Raw genomic sequence first — 17,063 nt, forward strand, 5'->3', positions numbered from 1 at the left:
GCCCCGGGGTCGCGGTCACCCTCACCTGCGCTTTAGCCACCAAAAATATGAAAATCTTGAACCAAAAGAACAAGACAAAAGGAAAAAAAAGAGAAAAGCATAATCTGCTTTATTTTTTTTTTAATTCTTTTTTTATTTATTTAAATAAGGAGAATTCTTTCATATGGAAAGAGCTAATACAATCACATATTTGAAAGGAGAAACAATAGGTACTGAAACGAGGAAAAAGGGCAATAAAGAGTGCGCCGCAACTGGCCTGGTGATTCCATGATTCGAGTCCCGGTCCAAGGAAAAGTTTCCAAAAAAAAAAAAAAAAAAAACAAACGCGTTGCACGTTACACAATTATCCATCGTCTGCCCTTTCAAATATCTGGTCTACATGAAGAGACAAAGAGAGGAAAGGCCAAAAAAACCCAACCCAAACCAAAACCAAACAAACAAAAACCCCAAAACAACCCCAAAACCAAACAAACAACCCCCCCCCCGAAAGTACTACACAGGTGAGGAGGTTAAAAGCTTGAAGGAGTACAGTATCCCCTTGAGAAACAACAGATGGAACTCATACAGAACCAGGGGGAGGATCCAGCTAAGGACGGTGCCTCCAGACATGCTAAGGGCAAGCACCTGGCTGCCATGCCCAGGGAATGGTCAAGGCTGTGGCTGCAGACATCTCGAGGGGGTGGGGCATGAAACCTGAGGGGGTGGCTATGGAAAATGTGGGTTTTGGGGCACAACAAAAAGAACAACAGAACCCAGTAACTGGGACTCGCTGGTGGCTGCTTGGGCAAAACGCACCTTATTGGCCACAACTCAGCATGCCTGCTGGTAACAGGTTCTTAGTCACAAATAAGAGGATTCATCTTTCTTCCAAGAAAACTGGGCTGCACATCAAAAACCAGCCCATGCCATGAGGAACTATCCAGTCAGAGGCAAAATGTAAGATTAACAAACTGCAACAGAAGAAGACCTCAGCATGCAGTGGTGCTCGCTTGAATGTGAACAGAGCAGCCTGCCAAAAGGAGAGAGACTGCAAAAATGCTAGCGTTTTTTTTTTGTTTGTTTGTTTGGTTGGTTTTTTTTTTTTTAAATATATATCCATAAATACACAGGAACCACAGGGCAGCTTGCAGCTTTGCAGCATTTTTGCAAGGGAATTGTTACATGGAGTGCCTCCTCGTGAACACAAACACGTGTGGGGTCCAACGGGCTGCAAACACAGAACTACTGACACTGTACAGCTGTCAGGCTGCAGAGACAGGAGTGAACTATGGAAGATCAACAGTAATGCCTGTTTCACTGGTGACTGTGCTGCTTCCACTTGTCATTTAACAATATGTATTTTTTTTCTTACCTATTTGTTTTGTTTTGTTTGTTTTTTAAGAGAAGGCTGAACTGGAGAGGAAAGCAGCATGGAAAACAGCTGCTAAGACATGAATTACTGTGTGTAAGAGGACTGATCACAGATGTGCTTCAAACCTTCAGCTGAAAAGCAGAAAAGACAGCCTCTGAATATTTCTGCTTCACCCATTGTCACTGAAAATAGGGATTCCACCTCTCCCTCTGACCACACACTGAGCCTTTCCCAGCAGAAGTCTGCAACTGGATAGCTTTCCAAAGCAAAAGCAACTTGCAAAGGAGTAAATCATTAGGGCCTGGCAAGCAGAATTATCCCTCTATGAACCATATCCCCATTCTATCCATCTCCATTCTCCTCTTCCCAAGCTGAATCTGTGTCAATGTACCAGCACCCTTGGCATTTCTGCAACCTGAGGATCAGAGACTTCCTCTTTTGACTCAAGAGCACGACATACTGCACTAATCTTGTACTACCTTTAAACAAACAAAAATATATACCAGAGAAGAAGGATATTGCACCATAGGAATTTGGGCTCTAAAATTGCTTTCCATCACACAAAACTCCATTAATTGGAAGAGTCTTGCCAACTGCAGCCAACAGTCACACAAAGGTGAGGAATGGAATGAAGCTCACATGCATTTCTTGGCCTTTCCTGCACAGAATAATTCAGACATAATATATAAATAGAGCAGTGAAACAATTACTTCTTCACCTAGACCTACAACATCAAATACGTATAAATAAATTCTAGTGTTTTATTCTGTTGGGGGGAAGGAATGGAGGGGTTAAAAGGGAAAGAAGAGTGACCTTTTTTAACAGGAAGTATTGTAGTTCTGATGGCATTTACACCAGAGGGACTGCAGAAACATTTATCTAGCAATAACCCAGTTTCTCCAACACATTTGACCATTTTCAAGTCATATAGGTGGGAGGAAAGAGGTTAGTGTCTTTGTAAAGCATAAGTAGTGTCTAGGGTAGGAAAGATGAGAAGAGGTGGGGCTTGGATAAGTCTCTTTAGCCATTACAGCTAGATTCTGGGCTGGTATCAGCTAGGGCCAGCTGGGCAGAAGGGTAATTAGAGAAAACAGACAATTTTATTGTTCATGATATTCCAAGGAAGAAAACAGAAAAGGGGGTGGGTGGGATAACTTACTGGTGGAGCAATCTTTGGAAAATGTTGGGAGCAGGACTAGCAGATGAGGATGCAGGTCTGGGAAATGTCTGAAGGCTGGGGAAATATTTGTTGCTAAATCTCAAACCCTGTATTTTAAGGAGGATGCTAGAGAGATGCTGGCACATTCTGCTCTGAAGTTAAAAATCCATAAAAATTAAGAAAAAAAAAAAAGCGCTTTATTTTTCTTAAAGTACCATCCTATCCCTTTCCCTTCAGGCTCTATGCCATGGTCAATGGGGACATCTGTGGAGGGGGTACATTACTACATCTAACTTAATTTAGGTTTCTAAGGTCTTTAAAGCTACTGTATAAAATTCTTATTTATACCTAGCTTAAAACTTCAAATGCATCCCTAGAAAGTTATGAAGGATATTTCCCAGAAAGTGGGGGAATAAAAAAACAAACAAAAAAACCCCCAAAGAAACAAGAACACCTTTCAGATCCCTTCCCAAATACATTCTTTGTTCAAAATATCTTCTTTGGAACCTCCACCAAATGACTTGCTGCCACCTAGCAGAGGCAGACGGCATAAACAGTTAGCAAGCTATTATCTTCTGCAAAAACAAAGCTTTCCTTCCCTCACTGCAGAGTGAGCAGCCTTATTTTACTTTTTGAAAGAGCTGAACAGCACAAACCAAGTTAGCTGAATGCAGCTGAGCTTAAGACTACTGCCAGCTGAGGGACTCCCAAGCACTTTCAGGAACTTGCAAGTCCATCCTAAAATCTACACACACTCACACAAACTTAACAGGCATGTAAACCCTAAACCAAACAGCCAAACAAATAAAACCCCACACCCCCTCCCCCGCTGTCCCACTGGGACCTTCCTTTCAGAGATCATCAAATATTGGTGAGGAAGTGTGAGGTGATAACACTGCATACACACTAAATGCAACTGCATCAAAAACGAACCCTTTGCTGTTCACCTGGGGAAGGAGAGTAAAAGGATGATTCCAAAACTGCCTCTGTAACCACATGCTTCCAACACAAAAAAAAGGAGGTTCCAAGTGTGCTAAAATTGCTGCCTTGCAGAGGGGCTCCCTTACCCATGCGTTTCTATGCAAATTTCACAAAAAGTCATGAGTTAGAGAACAGAAAGCAAGACCTAGGGAAAAAGTTAGCAAAGCTTACGAGAGCAGCCCCAAGGGATGATCACAACAGAGAACAAGTCTCAGGAGACACGAAGAATCTGAGCGGCCAAGGTAGGGAGCGTTAAGAGAGCATCACAACTACAAAAAGTAGTCCATACAGACCCGTTGGCTCTAGCCAACTCTTCTGACCTATGCACGGTGAGGAGATTTTTCTTAACACATTTTACATTTCATAAATCTATGATTTACATTTTGTTGAGTGTTTGTCAGTCACTAAATAAATTCCAAACCCACACAAAGAAAAAAAAACAAAAACAAACCACTAAGCAACCCCAAAACCCAGATCCAGATGGGCTTGCAACAGAAATTTGGTGGACTTTTTTCCCAAAAAAAGAAAATGTCATGTTTTTTTGTGCACAAGGCACCTCAAAGCTACAATTAAATGGTGCAAGTTTCAAGATTAATGCACTGACCTATTATGTATCTTTAGTACACATTTACTTCTAACGCAAGCACTGCTTCTAGCTTAAAAGAACAATACTGAAAAATTAATGAATGCCATAACTGTCCTGTTTTTTTTGTTTTGCCTTTTTTTTTTTTTAATCAAATAACCTGAAAGGCTAAATCAGCTGGGGAAAATATACCCAAACTCACTCAGTTTAGAAGAGTCGTGATTCTCAACAGAGCAATGAACTGCATATAAAACTAAGCAGAGTTTTGTCAGAACATAATTTTAGATGAAGGAAAATCTTTTCAAGAAGGAATGAGGAAAGCAGAAAGAAAGGGGGGAAAAAACTGAAAGAACATATAAAAGTTCAGCTATAAACAAAGATATAGCTTTTTGTTTTTGTAAAAACCTCAGCTGCCTTTAAATTGAAAATCCTCAAACTAACCCCTCTCCCCCAATTGCCACTCTGCTGAGACAGAAGTAGGGAATAAGAAGGATGGGCTTTTCCAAGTGAGAGATCATAGCTACCTGTGGATGGGGTATGAGGGAAAAAATTAAAAAAAAAAAAAATGGCTCAAGCCACTTAAAAGTCACACAGTTGGTTTGTTTTAAAGCAAGCAGGTCTATGTCATATCCATTGTTTCAAACTGCTTTGTTGGGAGAGGGGCCTGGATGATGCCACTGTAGTCAGTCAGTGTGGGGCAGGAAGTAGATCTGGTGAGATTTTCAGGAGATCCAGTGGGGTCCAGTCTAAGCTGCAGAGCCCCTCAGGCAGCAGGACCAGCTGGGCATCAAGAGGTACTCCTAGGCCTTGCTTTCCTCCACTTTGACTGCCTGAGGTTTGATCGCTCCTGTGCGCACTGGCTTCATCTGGTTTGTGGAAGCTGTTTCTTGCAGCTTTACTGCTCCCAGATTGGCTTTATTTTCATCCACCCGCTGCTTTGCCTTGTGACATACAAAACCAAAGCATTAGCTAGCACAGAGATCCTCAGGCAGATATAAAAAAAAAACAAACTGTGATCATCATTCATGCAAGATATCAAATTTGCTTTAAAAATCAGGTATTTCTTCCACTCTGTCACAATTCTCTATCCTAGAAGGCCTCTAAGCATCTCAATGTCTCACGTGACTGGCAATGCAAACAGCCTGTAAAACAAGCACCATGGAGACTGTAAAACAGGTGATCCTCTAATGCCTCCTGACTTTCAAATCACACAGCATTAACTCTCGGGCTTTCCCTGAAGTGAAAGCAACAGCTCCTACATACAACTTCATCCAACATACTTCAGGCCTTTCTGCCACTCCTCTCAACTCCAAGGCAAAAACTTGACAGGTCAGAAGAGCAGATACTGTTGGGTCTAACAAAAAGTTTCCTCCCCCATACACTACCTGTTGTACATAGTGTCCCTGCACAGAGCCCATGCTGACTGCTGGTCCAGATGGCTTCCCGCTTGGGCTGGCAGAGCTAGGCCTGGAAATCGAAGAGTCGACAACATTCATGGAGTAAATTCTACAATGGAATGAGAACCTTATTCATGTGTGAAAAGAAAAAAAAAAAAAAAAGACAGCAGAAAGCAACAGTAGACAGGGCACAAGTTAGTGCTGTGCAGAATCAGTGAGCTCCCCAGCCTAAAAGACAACAGGTGAGCTGGCTAGGAGAAAAAAATATAAAGGAAGTGAATGATCCAAAAGGCCTGAAGGTCTGGTGTGTCTAGACATGAGAACCTCTCATCTTAGGAGGACCATGCTGGACACTGTTTATTCAATGGTCCTCAAATTTTCCACAAAAGCACACACCAATTCCAATTTATCTTTAAGACTCAACAAACAAGTAATTTTCTGCACTTCCCACAAACACACAAGGCCAAATCAGATAAGGCATTGGCCTACACCCCAAAGTGAAAGCCATGATCATGCATTCAGATGGAATTATTCTGACTGTATAGTAAGTACATTCTGTAGGTCAAAACCCAAGTGAGTCTTGTACGGGAAAGATGCATGCACCATATATCACTGCAAATGAGGAACACTACTTCTTCCCCATTCTGACTACAGAGGCTAAGTTCTTTAAACATTTTACCTGTAGGTATGTGGTGATGGTACAGACCCTCCAGAAGACATATTCTGTTTACCATCGGAGAAATGAAACCCTTTTATTTCCATTTGGGAGGACTACAGAAGAAAATGAGTGAGAAAGAGAGTATCATCTTTGCATTCACAGATCGCTCATTACTTCATATAAACACTTAAGCCAAATCTTTGCCCTCCTACCCATCGTGCCCATTAAAAGAAGAAACCTTTTTCAGGTGAAGAAAGTGAGGCTTGTGAGTGAAATAATCTGCTTGTATTAAACCCACAAGCTAGCAGCACAAGCAAATACAGAACCTGGAAGTTAACTGCTGTGCTCTCTCTCCCCTAAGACAAACTTAAGATAGGAATCCATCAAACCAGACATGACATTAATATACCTACTCAAATGGACAAGCTTCAAAAGAGTGAAATATCTGGGCAGTATTCCAACTGTGTCTGGAGCTCACCACCCCTCAAGCACTCTGGGGAAACCTGTGTAAACATGCAATAAAACTGGAGACTCCAAACTGGATCAAGGCAGGATGTGGCTCCCTGGAAACAGAATGATGACCAGCAGCAAAACCTGAGAAACTGCTGCTTGTGTTTTGGAGATGAGGGGGAAAGGGCTCCTTCAATTTAATACCAAGCCTTGGCTTTGATATTTAAGGATCCCAAACAAGCCAGCCTCCACTTTAACAAGCAAGACCAAGTAGTGAAACTTCAGTGCAGGAGGGGTTAATAATGCTAAAATGAGCAGGCAGGAGTTGATCCTCACCTCCCTGCTGGTAGCAAGAACAGAAGGCTGGGATCCAGGAGGGAGAATTCTTCGGGGAGCTCCTACAGGCAGGTTTTGCCCCTGAGGAAGCTGGATGGACTGTGGTAGAATCAGGGGCTGCTGGCCAGAGCCGTAGCGGGGCAGAGGAAGCTGGGAGCCAGGTACAGGCATCGTTAGCTGTGTGATAAGGACATGTAATTAACTCCATGGCAGTTACAGTCTTGTGGTTGACATGGTCTCCTAATAACCTCAAAACACAGCACTTAAAAGCAAGCTCACAAACTGGTACTGTCTGGATCAGGAGAAATGCAAATGTAACAGAGGGACTTTCACACTGAAATGCATGTTCTGGTAGTGCTGCCAACACCTTGCCAGCTGGGCTTTTAACATGGCATTGATTTAACATAGATGCACTCAGACACAGAGCTTTCCTCCTGTCTAAAACCTTCACCCACTTTTTCAGTCTCCTTCTTGGGTGCTGCATGGGTTTATTTTCTCTTGATATGATGGCAGTGCCAGACAGTTCAGTGTCAGGCATTTTGTTTGCAGCTCTGAAGCCCCAACCACAAAGTCTGCTACACTTTCACACCAAAGCATTTTGAGGAATGTGTCTCTGGAGAAAGTGATGGTGACCTCAGCTCTATGCTCTGCAATGAGCTTTAAAGTGATGATGGTAATAATTATAAGTAATTTATAAAAAATGCAGCTCAGGCCTCAAGAGCCTCTGGTTCTCTGATTCATCTGGCAGTTCTCACAAGTGCTGAATTTATAAGGTTCTGTGTCAACACTTTGCAGTAAATAAATCAATAAATAAAGCTAAGGCTGGAAAGAGACCAAGTAACTAGCTAGGATGGATAAAATATTTCTTCAAATATCTAGCTTGCTAATACCTTCTGTATTTTCTTCAGCTAAGCTACTTCCAAGATTAACCCTTCGTATCAGTCGCAACATAAAAATCCATCTTTAAACAAACGAACAAAAACCTTAACATGCTGCATAAAACAAATGTAAGATGAGTTTAATACAAGTATCAAACTTCTCCAGAGAATGAAAACGTGTCCACAAATACAGCTATGCTCACAGAAGGATTCAATGTCTTTATCTGAACCATACTTTACAAAAATTTTCATACAATGAAATACTTGTTAAGATGCAGCCAAACAGATTAGCAGAAGTTGTAAATTAGACCTGGATAACAAAAGCATTGAGAAGACAGATGAACTTGTAATAAAAGGTCCTAGTTACCCTGGCAGCTGAGTTCAATCAGCTGGAGATGACTGGGATTTGGTTCTCAGAAGAAGTACTTTTAGGACAACTATTACATCATGGTCTCCTATGCATGAAGCACTGCAAGGTTTGAGCTGCATGAAACATCTTTATCAAGGGTGAGGACTTCCAAGTTACAAAATGACATCTCAGCAGGGACAGACAAGTAATTAACAAGAATCTCATTAAATAAGGTGCTGAATGTTTGAAACAATGGTTCACAGAACAGAGTATCTTGGGGAAATCTTTTGCCTCTTCACAAAGAGCTTAGTTCACACAAACACATGACTCAGCACAAACAAACTAGTTTCAACCCAGCCTCAGGAACAAATGGCTGTGAAAAAGCCTATACAAGGGAGTCACTTGCAAGCCCTGCTCCCTAACCTGCGTAAGCTGAGAGTCCATCATCTGGGAGGCTCCCATACCAGCTGCCTGGTTTATCTGGCTTTCATAAACCAGTGTCTGGCTTCCATTTATGGGCTGATAGGGGGACCCAGACTGGGTTTTCACCACCTCCAAGGGCTGCATGCCTGGGAAGGCAGAATATGGAGGCTTCAGAGCAGTGCCTCCTGTCAGGACCATGGTGCTGGGCTGAGACAGACTGGGGTGCATATACACTTGAGACCTGGAGAAGAAAAACATGCTAGAGTCATTACATAGAAAACCTTTGGAGACTACAGATACACCCACCCCCTCTGCCACACCATACCTGGCCTGCAATCAGTTCCTAGGCTTTACTAAACTGACAGTTGTGATGCCACTTTGCACTTTATTTACAGGGTTTACAACTTCCACTTTCAAGCCCTTACAAGCACATACTTGTGTTGCAGGAAGTTTAGGTACCAGTTATCCTGCATATTAAGCTCTGGATTTAGTAATAAGGGAGGATTCAGGTTACCAGTCTGCAGTAGTTTTGCAAAGCAGAAAAGTATCAGAAATTACAGATTCAAACATCTCTAGCAAAAAAAAAAAAAAAAAAAAAAAAAAAAAAAAAAAAAAAGGGGGCTTCTTAAACCTCAGTGTCCAGGCTTCTGAGGCCTAGAAGGACTATCTCGTCATTCACTACTCTCATGCAGGAAAGGGAGTACAGAGTACAATTCCCACAGCAAGCCTAACTTTGAACTGGATGTCCCAATTCCTTCAGCGCTAGAAAACAGCTCCTGTAGTCATGTAGTGTTGCTGTAGCACTTGTATCTGATTACCTAATTTGAATCTTACAATTTTCTCTTCAACAAAGTGCAGGCATTTATCACGCTCATCCTGTAGTTTTTATCTAATTTAATGTCACTACATTGGTAGTCTGTTCTTATCGAAGTGTTTCTTTGCTACAAACTTTGAAGTTCTCACTACTAAGTCTGCATGCCAGCCCCAAACCTCCTCTTTCTGCATCTTTCCCAAAATTTGTCTCCCCCTTTGAGAAGATTGGCAGTACAACCGAGCAACTTCCCAAGGATGGTCTTTGTGATTGTCTTACAAAGGAACATGCTACAGAAAGCTTTATGTGCCCTGATATCTTTGCTCTCCACCCTGGCAGTGTTCCTAAGGGAAGGAAACAGCATAGCAACAAAGGGGGAAGAGAAGTGTGGCTTATCTGATCAATGCACATTGCCACCAGGAATCTAAGAGATCAAGCCACAAGGAAATGAAGAACTGGAAGCATTTACCTGAAAGGCTGTATGGAGCTGTACATCTCTTGGGACTGAGAAACAGGTAAACCACCCCTCAGCCCAAGCTGAGCTTGGGCCTGTAAGGATGTGTGGAGGGAAATGGGAATCTGTTGCGCAGCAGCAGCCTGTGGAAGAAATTGAGATGACTGAGAGGTATAAGAGCAGCCAAAAACTCTCCCAGGCTGTAAAAAAAAAAACACCGCTTTCCTCCATGAAACAATCGACCATGAATAAGACCTACACTGCACCTTTGTCCAGCCCCTGCATCATTCCACAGAAAGGGCAGCACACAGAGAGGCAGATACTGCACAGGCACCCATGAGGGCAGACAGATAGCTTCAAGAGGAGTTTGGATACGAGAAGATCAATGTGCTCCACAGACAGAACAGGCACTGCCAATACCAGCTCTCACTTGCCTGCACTCTTGCTCTGCCCAACAGTATCAACACTCTATTTACTAAGGCTAAAGAAAATGCTCATCTAGCATGATGGGGATTTTACTGAAAATGTAAATGGGGAGTTTACTGAAAACCACTTCACCTCATACAGATGCCTCAGCATCTGCTTCAATTAAACCCATCCTAAAGGCACTGGCACAAAAGGGGGGAAAAAACCCAAACAAACAAACAAACAACTCACTTCAATTTCTCTTACCTGTGAAACCCACTGAGAAGGAGCATTCAAAGAACCTAAAGGGAGCCACATATAACCTCCTTTGGGCAGCCTTGTTTCTTCAATATACCCCTGAAAACTCCCTGACGAACCAGTAGGCAGCTGTACTTCTCCCTTACCTGTTGGTAGCTTTGCTGCTGAGGTATTGTCTGAGGGACCAGGCGGGGCTGGCTTGCAAACACATGGCCATCCAGATAGAGGGGTGGAATATGGTTACCTAAACAACAGAGAAGGCAGGCTGTGAGTTCAAGGTACAGGGGAGATACAGCCACAATAGTCTGCAGAACCTCCAGGTCAAGACCATTTCTTGCCTCTCAGCAAGTCAACATACACATACTACTCATTTAGAAGAGCTTGTAAAGAACCTAAGGTAACATCCCAAAGCTAGCAGCCCACTTAGATAGCAGAGTTGCCAAGAATTAATTATGCCTTTCTGTAAGAGGTTTCTCACCTCCACAAAAGAGTCAGAGACACTAACAGTTCAGGAATTAGTGAACTGCACTCCAGTGTCAGAAACCTCCTCTGCAATCATCTTCTATTTGCAGCTGGGAGGCACAGGAAGAGCAAACACGGTGTCTGAACCTTCAGCCAAGAGATATAAAAGCCTTATTCACCCCAAGGTGGCACCAATTAGAAAGCACTATGCCACTCACGTGGTTCTGTGCAGATCTGAACCACAGGATTTACAAGCAAAATTAGAGTGAGTGGGGAAGGTCATCACCTGACTGGTAACAATTTGTTTTCCAAGTGGAAGCTAGTAACAGAGTCCCTGCAGTGGTCCACTCCCTATCACTTCTGCCCAGCACATTCCTCTCCATTCCTGAATTGAAGAATGAGAAGGACAGCACATGTATGAAAGGTCCTTTGGGGCCCAGTAGTCAAGAGAACCTTTTGTCCAGATCCTCTCCCTAATTATACATGCTATCTGACATGACTGAGCTTAAGCTTTTCCTCTTACTGAAGGACAACACCACCCTCCCCACTGCCCAGAGTTCTACAAACAAGTTCTTGTGTTTATGTACAAAGAGCAGGTGTTCAGATCCTGCAAATAAATAGCAAAACGAGCAAATACTGACACTGATACTGGAACTGTTGAAGTCTCTCAGCCACAGGTTTCTTCACCTCCCTTCTATTCTACTGAGCACAGTGAAGGGTAAGCAGGACCTATTGAGACATCACAGACTTGCTGCTACAAAGGGAAAGTCCTTCTCCTGCTAAAGTTGTATCTGTCACACTCTTCAAAGCGGGAAGACAGTCCTCCTTTCTGTCTTGCCTGAATTGCGGTTAACAATGTCACATACCAGCCAACTAGTTACTTTACATGGAAGCTTTTCTCACCATGCTCTTGTTTATCAGAATCAAAGGATTATTCCAAGCAGCCAAGGCACATGCTGCTGCTGCAGTTTGCAGGTACCTGGAATTGATGCAGAAGGTGCTACAGAAGCCACAGGCATAGGAGGCATAGAAACTCCACCAAAAGAGCTGTAGCTGACACCGTTGGAAGCTCCAACACTGGAAGGAGGCTGGATGCCTGAGCCTGCACCTCCTGGGGAGTTCTGTTCTGGTAAACTAGGAGAGTTTTCCCAAGCTTTACGAGCAGACTCCATCTACAGAAATGAAGGACAATAACTACAAACAGTTCAAATGGGGGGGACAGTACTTGCTCAACTATGACCCATCAGTTCAAATTCAGTCTAGTCTAGTCATGGTGGCTGGCAGGTCTCAGGGCAAGGGGATTTATACCTATTTCCAATGGGCAAGCCTCCTTCCCACTCACTCAATCCCCCTTGATATTTGCTGATCTGTTAGAATTTGGGGTGCTAGATTTTGTTTTGGATGATTTAGGGTTTTTTTTTTGGTTTTGGTTTATGTTTGGGTTTGATTTTTTGGTTTTTTTTTAACTCTCCAAACCACCAGGCACCTAGGATCCCTACCAGCCACCTTACCCAGCTACTGAAGTAGCAGGAAAGCTCCGTTGCACTTGTTCTAGAACTGGCAGGTAACTTCAGCATCCAGGACTGGTGTAACACACACCCTTCCAGCTATGCTGAATGAACAGCACAACCGCACAACTTTTACGGCAGCTAAAAAAGCTTTAGCAGTACCTAACGACACACTCTGGGAAAGATCTCTCCATCCTCACTACTCTGGCCACAGAGACGTGGTAAACACACCTAGGAGCAACACATATGCCAGCCTGCTTACCTTAAGAGTAAGGTCTGCAGTAGGGAAGGACATTGGGTTCAGACCAATGCACCGCTGAAGGTGATGATCTCTCCGCAGAATGGGAATGGACTGCGTTAACCCTGCCTGGGGGGAGATGAGGAACAATCAATACTTTATAAACTCTTTTAAGAATGTCATGAGCTATCAAGGCTGACAGAGCCTAAGCTGACAGCTCTTAGTAACTACACCTCAACGGATTCAACTTGCAGCAGTACTGAAGGAGTTAAGTACCACAGTCAACTGTGATCCATTCTGCTGCTGCACCAAGGAAGCTCTGGTGATGTGCAGTGAGGTACTCTGTGTCGAGTTACACACAAGCTTCCACTTCAATTTGCAAAAGGAGTTTCCCCTCCTATTCTTTATTTGGAATCTACCTAAACTTCAGACAAAGCCAGTTTCAGACAAAACCAGAAAGAGCATTTCTGAAACACCCTTTAAGACAAACCTCCAAAAATCAATCCACCTACAAATCTGAAGACATTTCAAAACAAGCTCTGCAAGTTTCTTATATTGCTGCCCACAGCTGAGCTACCAGCTGGCTTTTCAGCTAAGAAACTTCCAAAAGGGCTGGATTAACTACAGTCTCTGTCTTGCTGTGGCAGATGAGACTTTCTGAGGAATTTGGCAGCCCAGGCCTAAAAACACCACTATCTCCATCACATCTATTCCCAGCACTCTCATGTCTCAGGGGAAAAGTCTGGTGATCCCAGAGATCTGCAACACCTCTTGCTTTACACAGGTCACAATGATATTGGAGTTGGTCAATTCTGAGCCACTGATGTTCATTTTATCAAGGTATCTTCAGGGCAGATTTCCATTTCAGATTCTAGTCATGTGCTGGCTAGGCATGAAGTGCAAAGTCAACTACAAAGAAATATGCTTTGCCTCTCTGGAAGCATTTGAGGTTTAACTCTGGAGCATCTCCAATGAATTAATGCCAAAATAAATCCTTACATTACTGGCTAAGGCATCCTGCAATTTGGTGACAGGGTTAGCTGCAGTGCCAGAGGCAGAACCAGGTGGCAAGCTGAAGTCAGAGTCCTGAAAAAGTGAAACACACAAAATTCAAATCCAGGTCCAAGGGCCACCCATCTGCTTCTCATGGTTAATGACTTTAGCCTGAATCATCATACTAGAAACTAAAGATCATCCTCCAGTAAGCCTTGCTGGAGGACAACAAAGACAGCACTCAGCAGCAGCCAAACCCCAGGGGCACACAAAGGCATTCATGGCCATAATTTTGTCCCTCACTTGTTACCACCCCCGTTGGTCCTTGGGACAACAGTTCCAAGAGGATATTTATGTGTTTGCCAAGACATCTTGAGTACCTGGTTTGTGTCAGTAATGAAATCAAAGGCAAATCTACAGATGGAAGCTCACTCTAAATAATCCTTCCACCTCAAACTACCTTTCATATCTCAACAAGCTCAAATCACCAAGAAGATAAAATTAAATTCAACCCTCACTTTAGGATTTACTCCAAATTCAATGGGTGGCACAGGAAGTACAGAATCCACGTGAATTTCCACCCCATTCACAGGGGGAATATTCCCTTCCAGCCGTTCCGTCCCCTCCGAACCCTTTCTGTTTTTCAGGGAGCGTTCGTTGCCGATTGGTCCAGGCTTGTGTTCCTTGTTCTGTCCTGAGCCTTGTTCTGAATCCTTAACAGGAAAGCAGAGAGGCTGAGACACAAAGACTGAATAACCCAATCTTGAGCCTTTAAAAATGCTATCAGAAACAAACACAACCACTTTCACAAGGTGTCTCAACTACGTGCTCTGGCTTGGCTGCAAATCCAGATTACCTTTTTATCAGACTGCTTCTGCACTTGCTCCTTCTGGCAGTCAGGCTTTGGGTCCACCAGGCCAGCCCCATTCATCTCCTCTGGTTTGAGGGTGCCATATGGAGAACTGCGCTGAGAGGAGGTGGCGGAGGATTCCCGAGACTCCGCGCTCAAGTCAATGCCACTATCCCCCTGGCTGCCTTTAAAGCCCTGCTATGCAAAGCACGAAATGTGTTAAAGCCCCGGACTCCAACCCAGCTCCACAAGGAGGAAGAAAAAATATCCCAGAAAACAACAAGACCATGTCTTGTTTTCAAATCATGTTCCTGGTTAAATGCAAAGGAGTTAGGCCTGAACCACAGCATCCCTTGGCTGCTGCTTTAGCTCTATGCAAACCCGAGACAGGTCAACCAATACACCAACTGGACCATGGAATAAGGAAAAAAGGTGGCCCACGTAGCAACTAGGCTAAGATAGCCAAACTCATTTCACTTGTGACCCAAACCAGCTTTGAACTCTGGTGTCCAGAGGTGAAGCACTCAGGAATGTCCTTTGCCCTCCCTGAGTTAAGGCTACAGCTACACACTGCTCACAGGCATGAGGCAGAGATCACCTATGGGATTCCATCATCCTCAACTACAGTGTCCAGTTAGGAACACAACCCTGGAATAGCTCTACCAGATCATTATTCCAGATTCACAACTCACATGTTAACACCAAGAAGTGCTTGGCCCTCTAGGGCAAGATCTGAGCAGCATCAAGCTCAAATCAGAACTGCAAAGGAAACATTTTCAACTGCACAAGCAGAGCTGAGAGCTGCTAAGCACTGATGAAGGCAATGAGAAGCATAAGCCACATACATTACTATTTTATACACACAAAACCTGAATGGCACAGTAGGTGCCACTTACCTCAGTGGTGGCAGATTCAGTACCATTAAAGGTATTTACAGGCTTGCTCCAGGAATCACTGCCAGGAGCCTGGACGGAGAGAGCTGGAAGAGAATAGAGGGCAGGGTTCAGCTGCTTGAAACAGCTGTGAGCAAATCTTGCACACCACGCACATTACACTAATTAACTTTCCACTTCTAGACATGAGATAAGGCATTTTCCCCACCTCAGAAAGCTAGTGCTGCCCACTCATCTGAGACATGACACAGAGAAGACGTGAGAGCGAGGGCAGAGAACAGGGAAGAGATTTCTTAAGGAACATGGAAACAACAAGTGAAAGAGCAGAAGCAGAAACAAGGGAGGCACTAGCTATTCAAGGCTAGAGAATAAGAGAGGGAGGAAAAATAAGAAAATGCTGAAAGTAATCCAGCCCAACAGGCTAGAAAATGCTATGTATGATCTTAAAATAGACTCAAGAAATTGATTAGGAGACTGACATGGTCAACAATAAAAAGAGGATGGTTAAGCACTATGGCTTTGAACGGATGCTACTCCAGATGCCTACTAGCTCCCCTCTGACTTCCAGCACCAGACAAGAAAAGTTTGTCTCCTCTTCAGCACAGGCATCCTTCCTGCACACACCAGTGGATTCCTTAGCTGTGCAAAACACTCTGAAACACAGACCCAAGCTTACCTGGGCTGTTGCTCTCCCATATCTCTGTGCCCAGGCTGTTTCCAGACACTGTCACATCACTTTTCTCCAAGCACAAGCTGTTCTGTTTCTTAGCAAATCGAGGAGGAATGCGAGACTGAAGGACTCGGGGCTTAGCTGGTGCCTGACACAAAAAAGGCAGAGGTGGTAACACCCGTCACTGCACTGGGCTAAAACAGCCTGCTCCTGGCGAGTTCAAACCCCAGATTCCTAATCACTGCAACATGAAAAGCCCCCTGTACTTATGTAACAGAACAATAAAAAGTAATTCTGACTCTCCCTATTTTTAAATGGCCCCTGTGACCTCCATCTAACAAGGCAGTGAAAAAAAGCAACCTTCAGCAGCATGAGATTATTTTATTTTGGGGAGGTGAGGAGATAGGATACAAACAAGAGAAAAATTAACACTACAGAATTACTCTTTTCTTCTACTCCAGCTAAAGCAAGATCAATTAATAATTTCACAAAAGAGATGGTTTTACCACTAAAGCCAAGACCAGAACAGAAAGAGAAGCACATCTCTGCAACTGCAAGACCTTTCCCACTGCACATTCACAGGTTATATTCAGCTTTATTTTAAAGATGCCAAGCAACCAGGCTTTATAACTTTGCTTGAGAGACTCTCTGAACCTACCACAAGCATTCCTTGCCCATAATGCTTTCCCAACGATACTCTTTATTTACATTTAGTCCCAAAGATTTTAAGTCACCTTTCATTCTGCAATATTATCTCATCCCCCTAGAATTTGTAGTCTTCCAGTACATGTAGACAAACATCCCCGTCCTAAATGTTAGTTAAATGCAGTCTTAAGTCTTTCCTTGTAAATCAATGCTTTTATCCTGTTATGAACACAAATCTGTCAGAGCTTCTTCCAGTTAGCTTTTCCCTGGTCAGATGCCCAGATAAACATCATGTCCAGCAAGGAAGCTAC

The 17,063-nt window shown here is 43.5% G+C and overlaps 1 protein-coding gene and 1 non-coding gene across 6 annotated transcripts in view; both read right to left on the reverse strand.

The window, feature by feature from the left end:
• Positions 1 to 108: 108 nt before the first annotated feature.
• The window catches only part of PRRC2B (proline rich coiled-coil 2B), a 47,638-nt gene continuing 30,683 nt past the window's right edge, over positions 109 to 17,063 (reverse strand). Inside the window, exons 19-34 of one of the 5 annotated variants that reach the window (XM_071766116.1) lie at positions 16,114 to 16,255; positions 15,441 to 15,523; positions 14,551 to 14,742; positions 14,213 to 14,407; positions 13,701 to 13,787; positions 12,726 to 12,830; positions 11,935 to 12,127; positions 11,309 to 11,340; positions 11,242 to 11,272; positions 10,640 to 10,737; positions 9,846 to 9,973; positions 8,566 to 8,806; positions 6,916 to 7,092; positions 6,151 to 6,242; positions 5,460 to 5,580; positions 109 to 5,015 (exon numbers count right to left, since the gene is read on the reverse strand). In XM_071766116.1, the coding sequence (XP_071622217.1) occupies positions 4,875 to 5,015; positions 5,460 to 5,580; positions 6,151 to 6,242; positions 6,916 to 7,092; positions 8,566 to 8,806; positions 9,846 to 9,973; positions 10,640 to 10,737; positions 11,242 to 11,272; positions 11,309 to 11,340; positions 11,935 to 12,127; positions 12,726 to 12,830; positions 13,701 to 13,787; positions 14,213 to 14,407; positions 14,551 to 14,742; positions 15,441 to 15,523; positions 16,114 to 16,255 (2,058 nt within the window). In that variant the 3' untranslated portion in view covers positions 109 to 4,874. The remainder of the gene's footprint in view (positions 5,016 to 5,459; positions 5,581 to 6,150; positions 6,243 to 6,915; positions 7,093 to 8,565; positions 8,807 to 9,845; positions 9,974 to 10,639; positions 10,738 to 11,241; positions 11,273 to 11,308; positions 11,341 to 11,934; positions 12,128 to 12,725; positions 12,831 to 13,700; positions 13,788 to 14,212; positions 14,408 to 14,550; positions 14,743 to 15,440; positions 15,524 to 16,113; positions 16,256 to 17,063) is intronic. The other 4 variants (XM_071766120.1, XM_071766118.1, XM_071766119.1 and 1 more) reach the window with 4 other exon arrangements.
• On the reverse strand, positions 11,619 to 11,702 carry LOC139806687 (small nucleolar RNA SNORD62). Its single transcript, XR_011730323.1, has one exon. It is a non-coding gene; the product is annotated as a small nucleolar RNA SNORD62 (small nucleolar RNA).

The sequence above is a fragment of the Heliangelus exortis genome, chromosome 22, assembly GCF_036169615.1.
Source record: "Heliangelus exortis chromosome 22, bHelExo1.hap1, whole genome shotgun sequence".
In the NCBI taxonomy this organism is placed as follows: Eukaryota; Metazoa; Chordata; class Aves; order Apodiformes; family Trochilidae; genus Heliangelus; species Heliangelus exortis.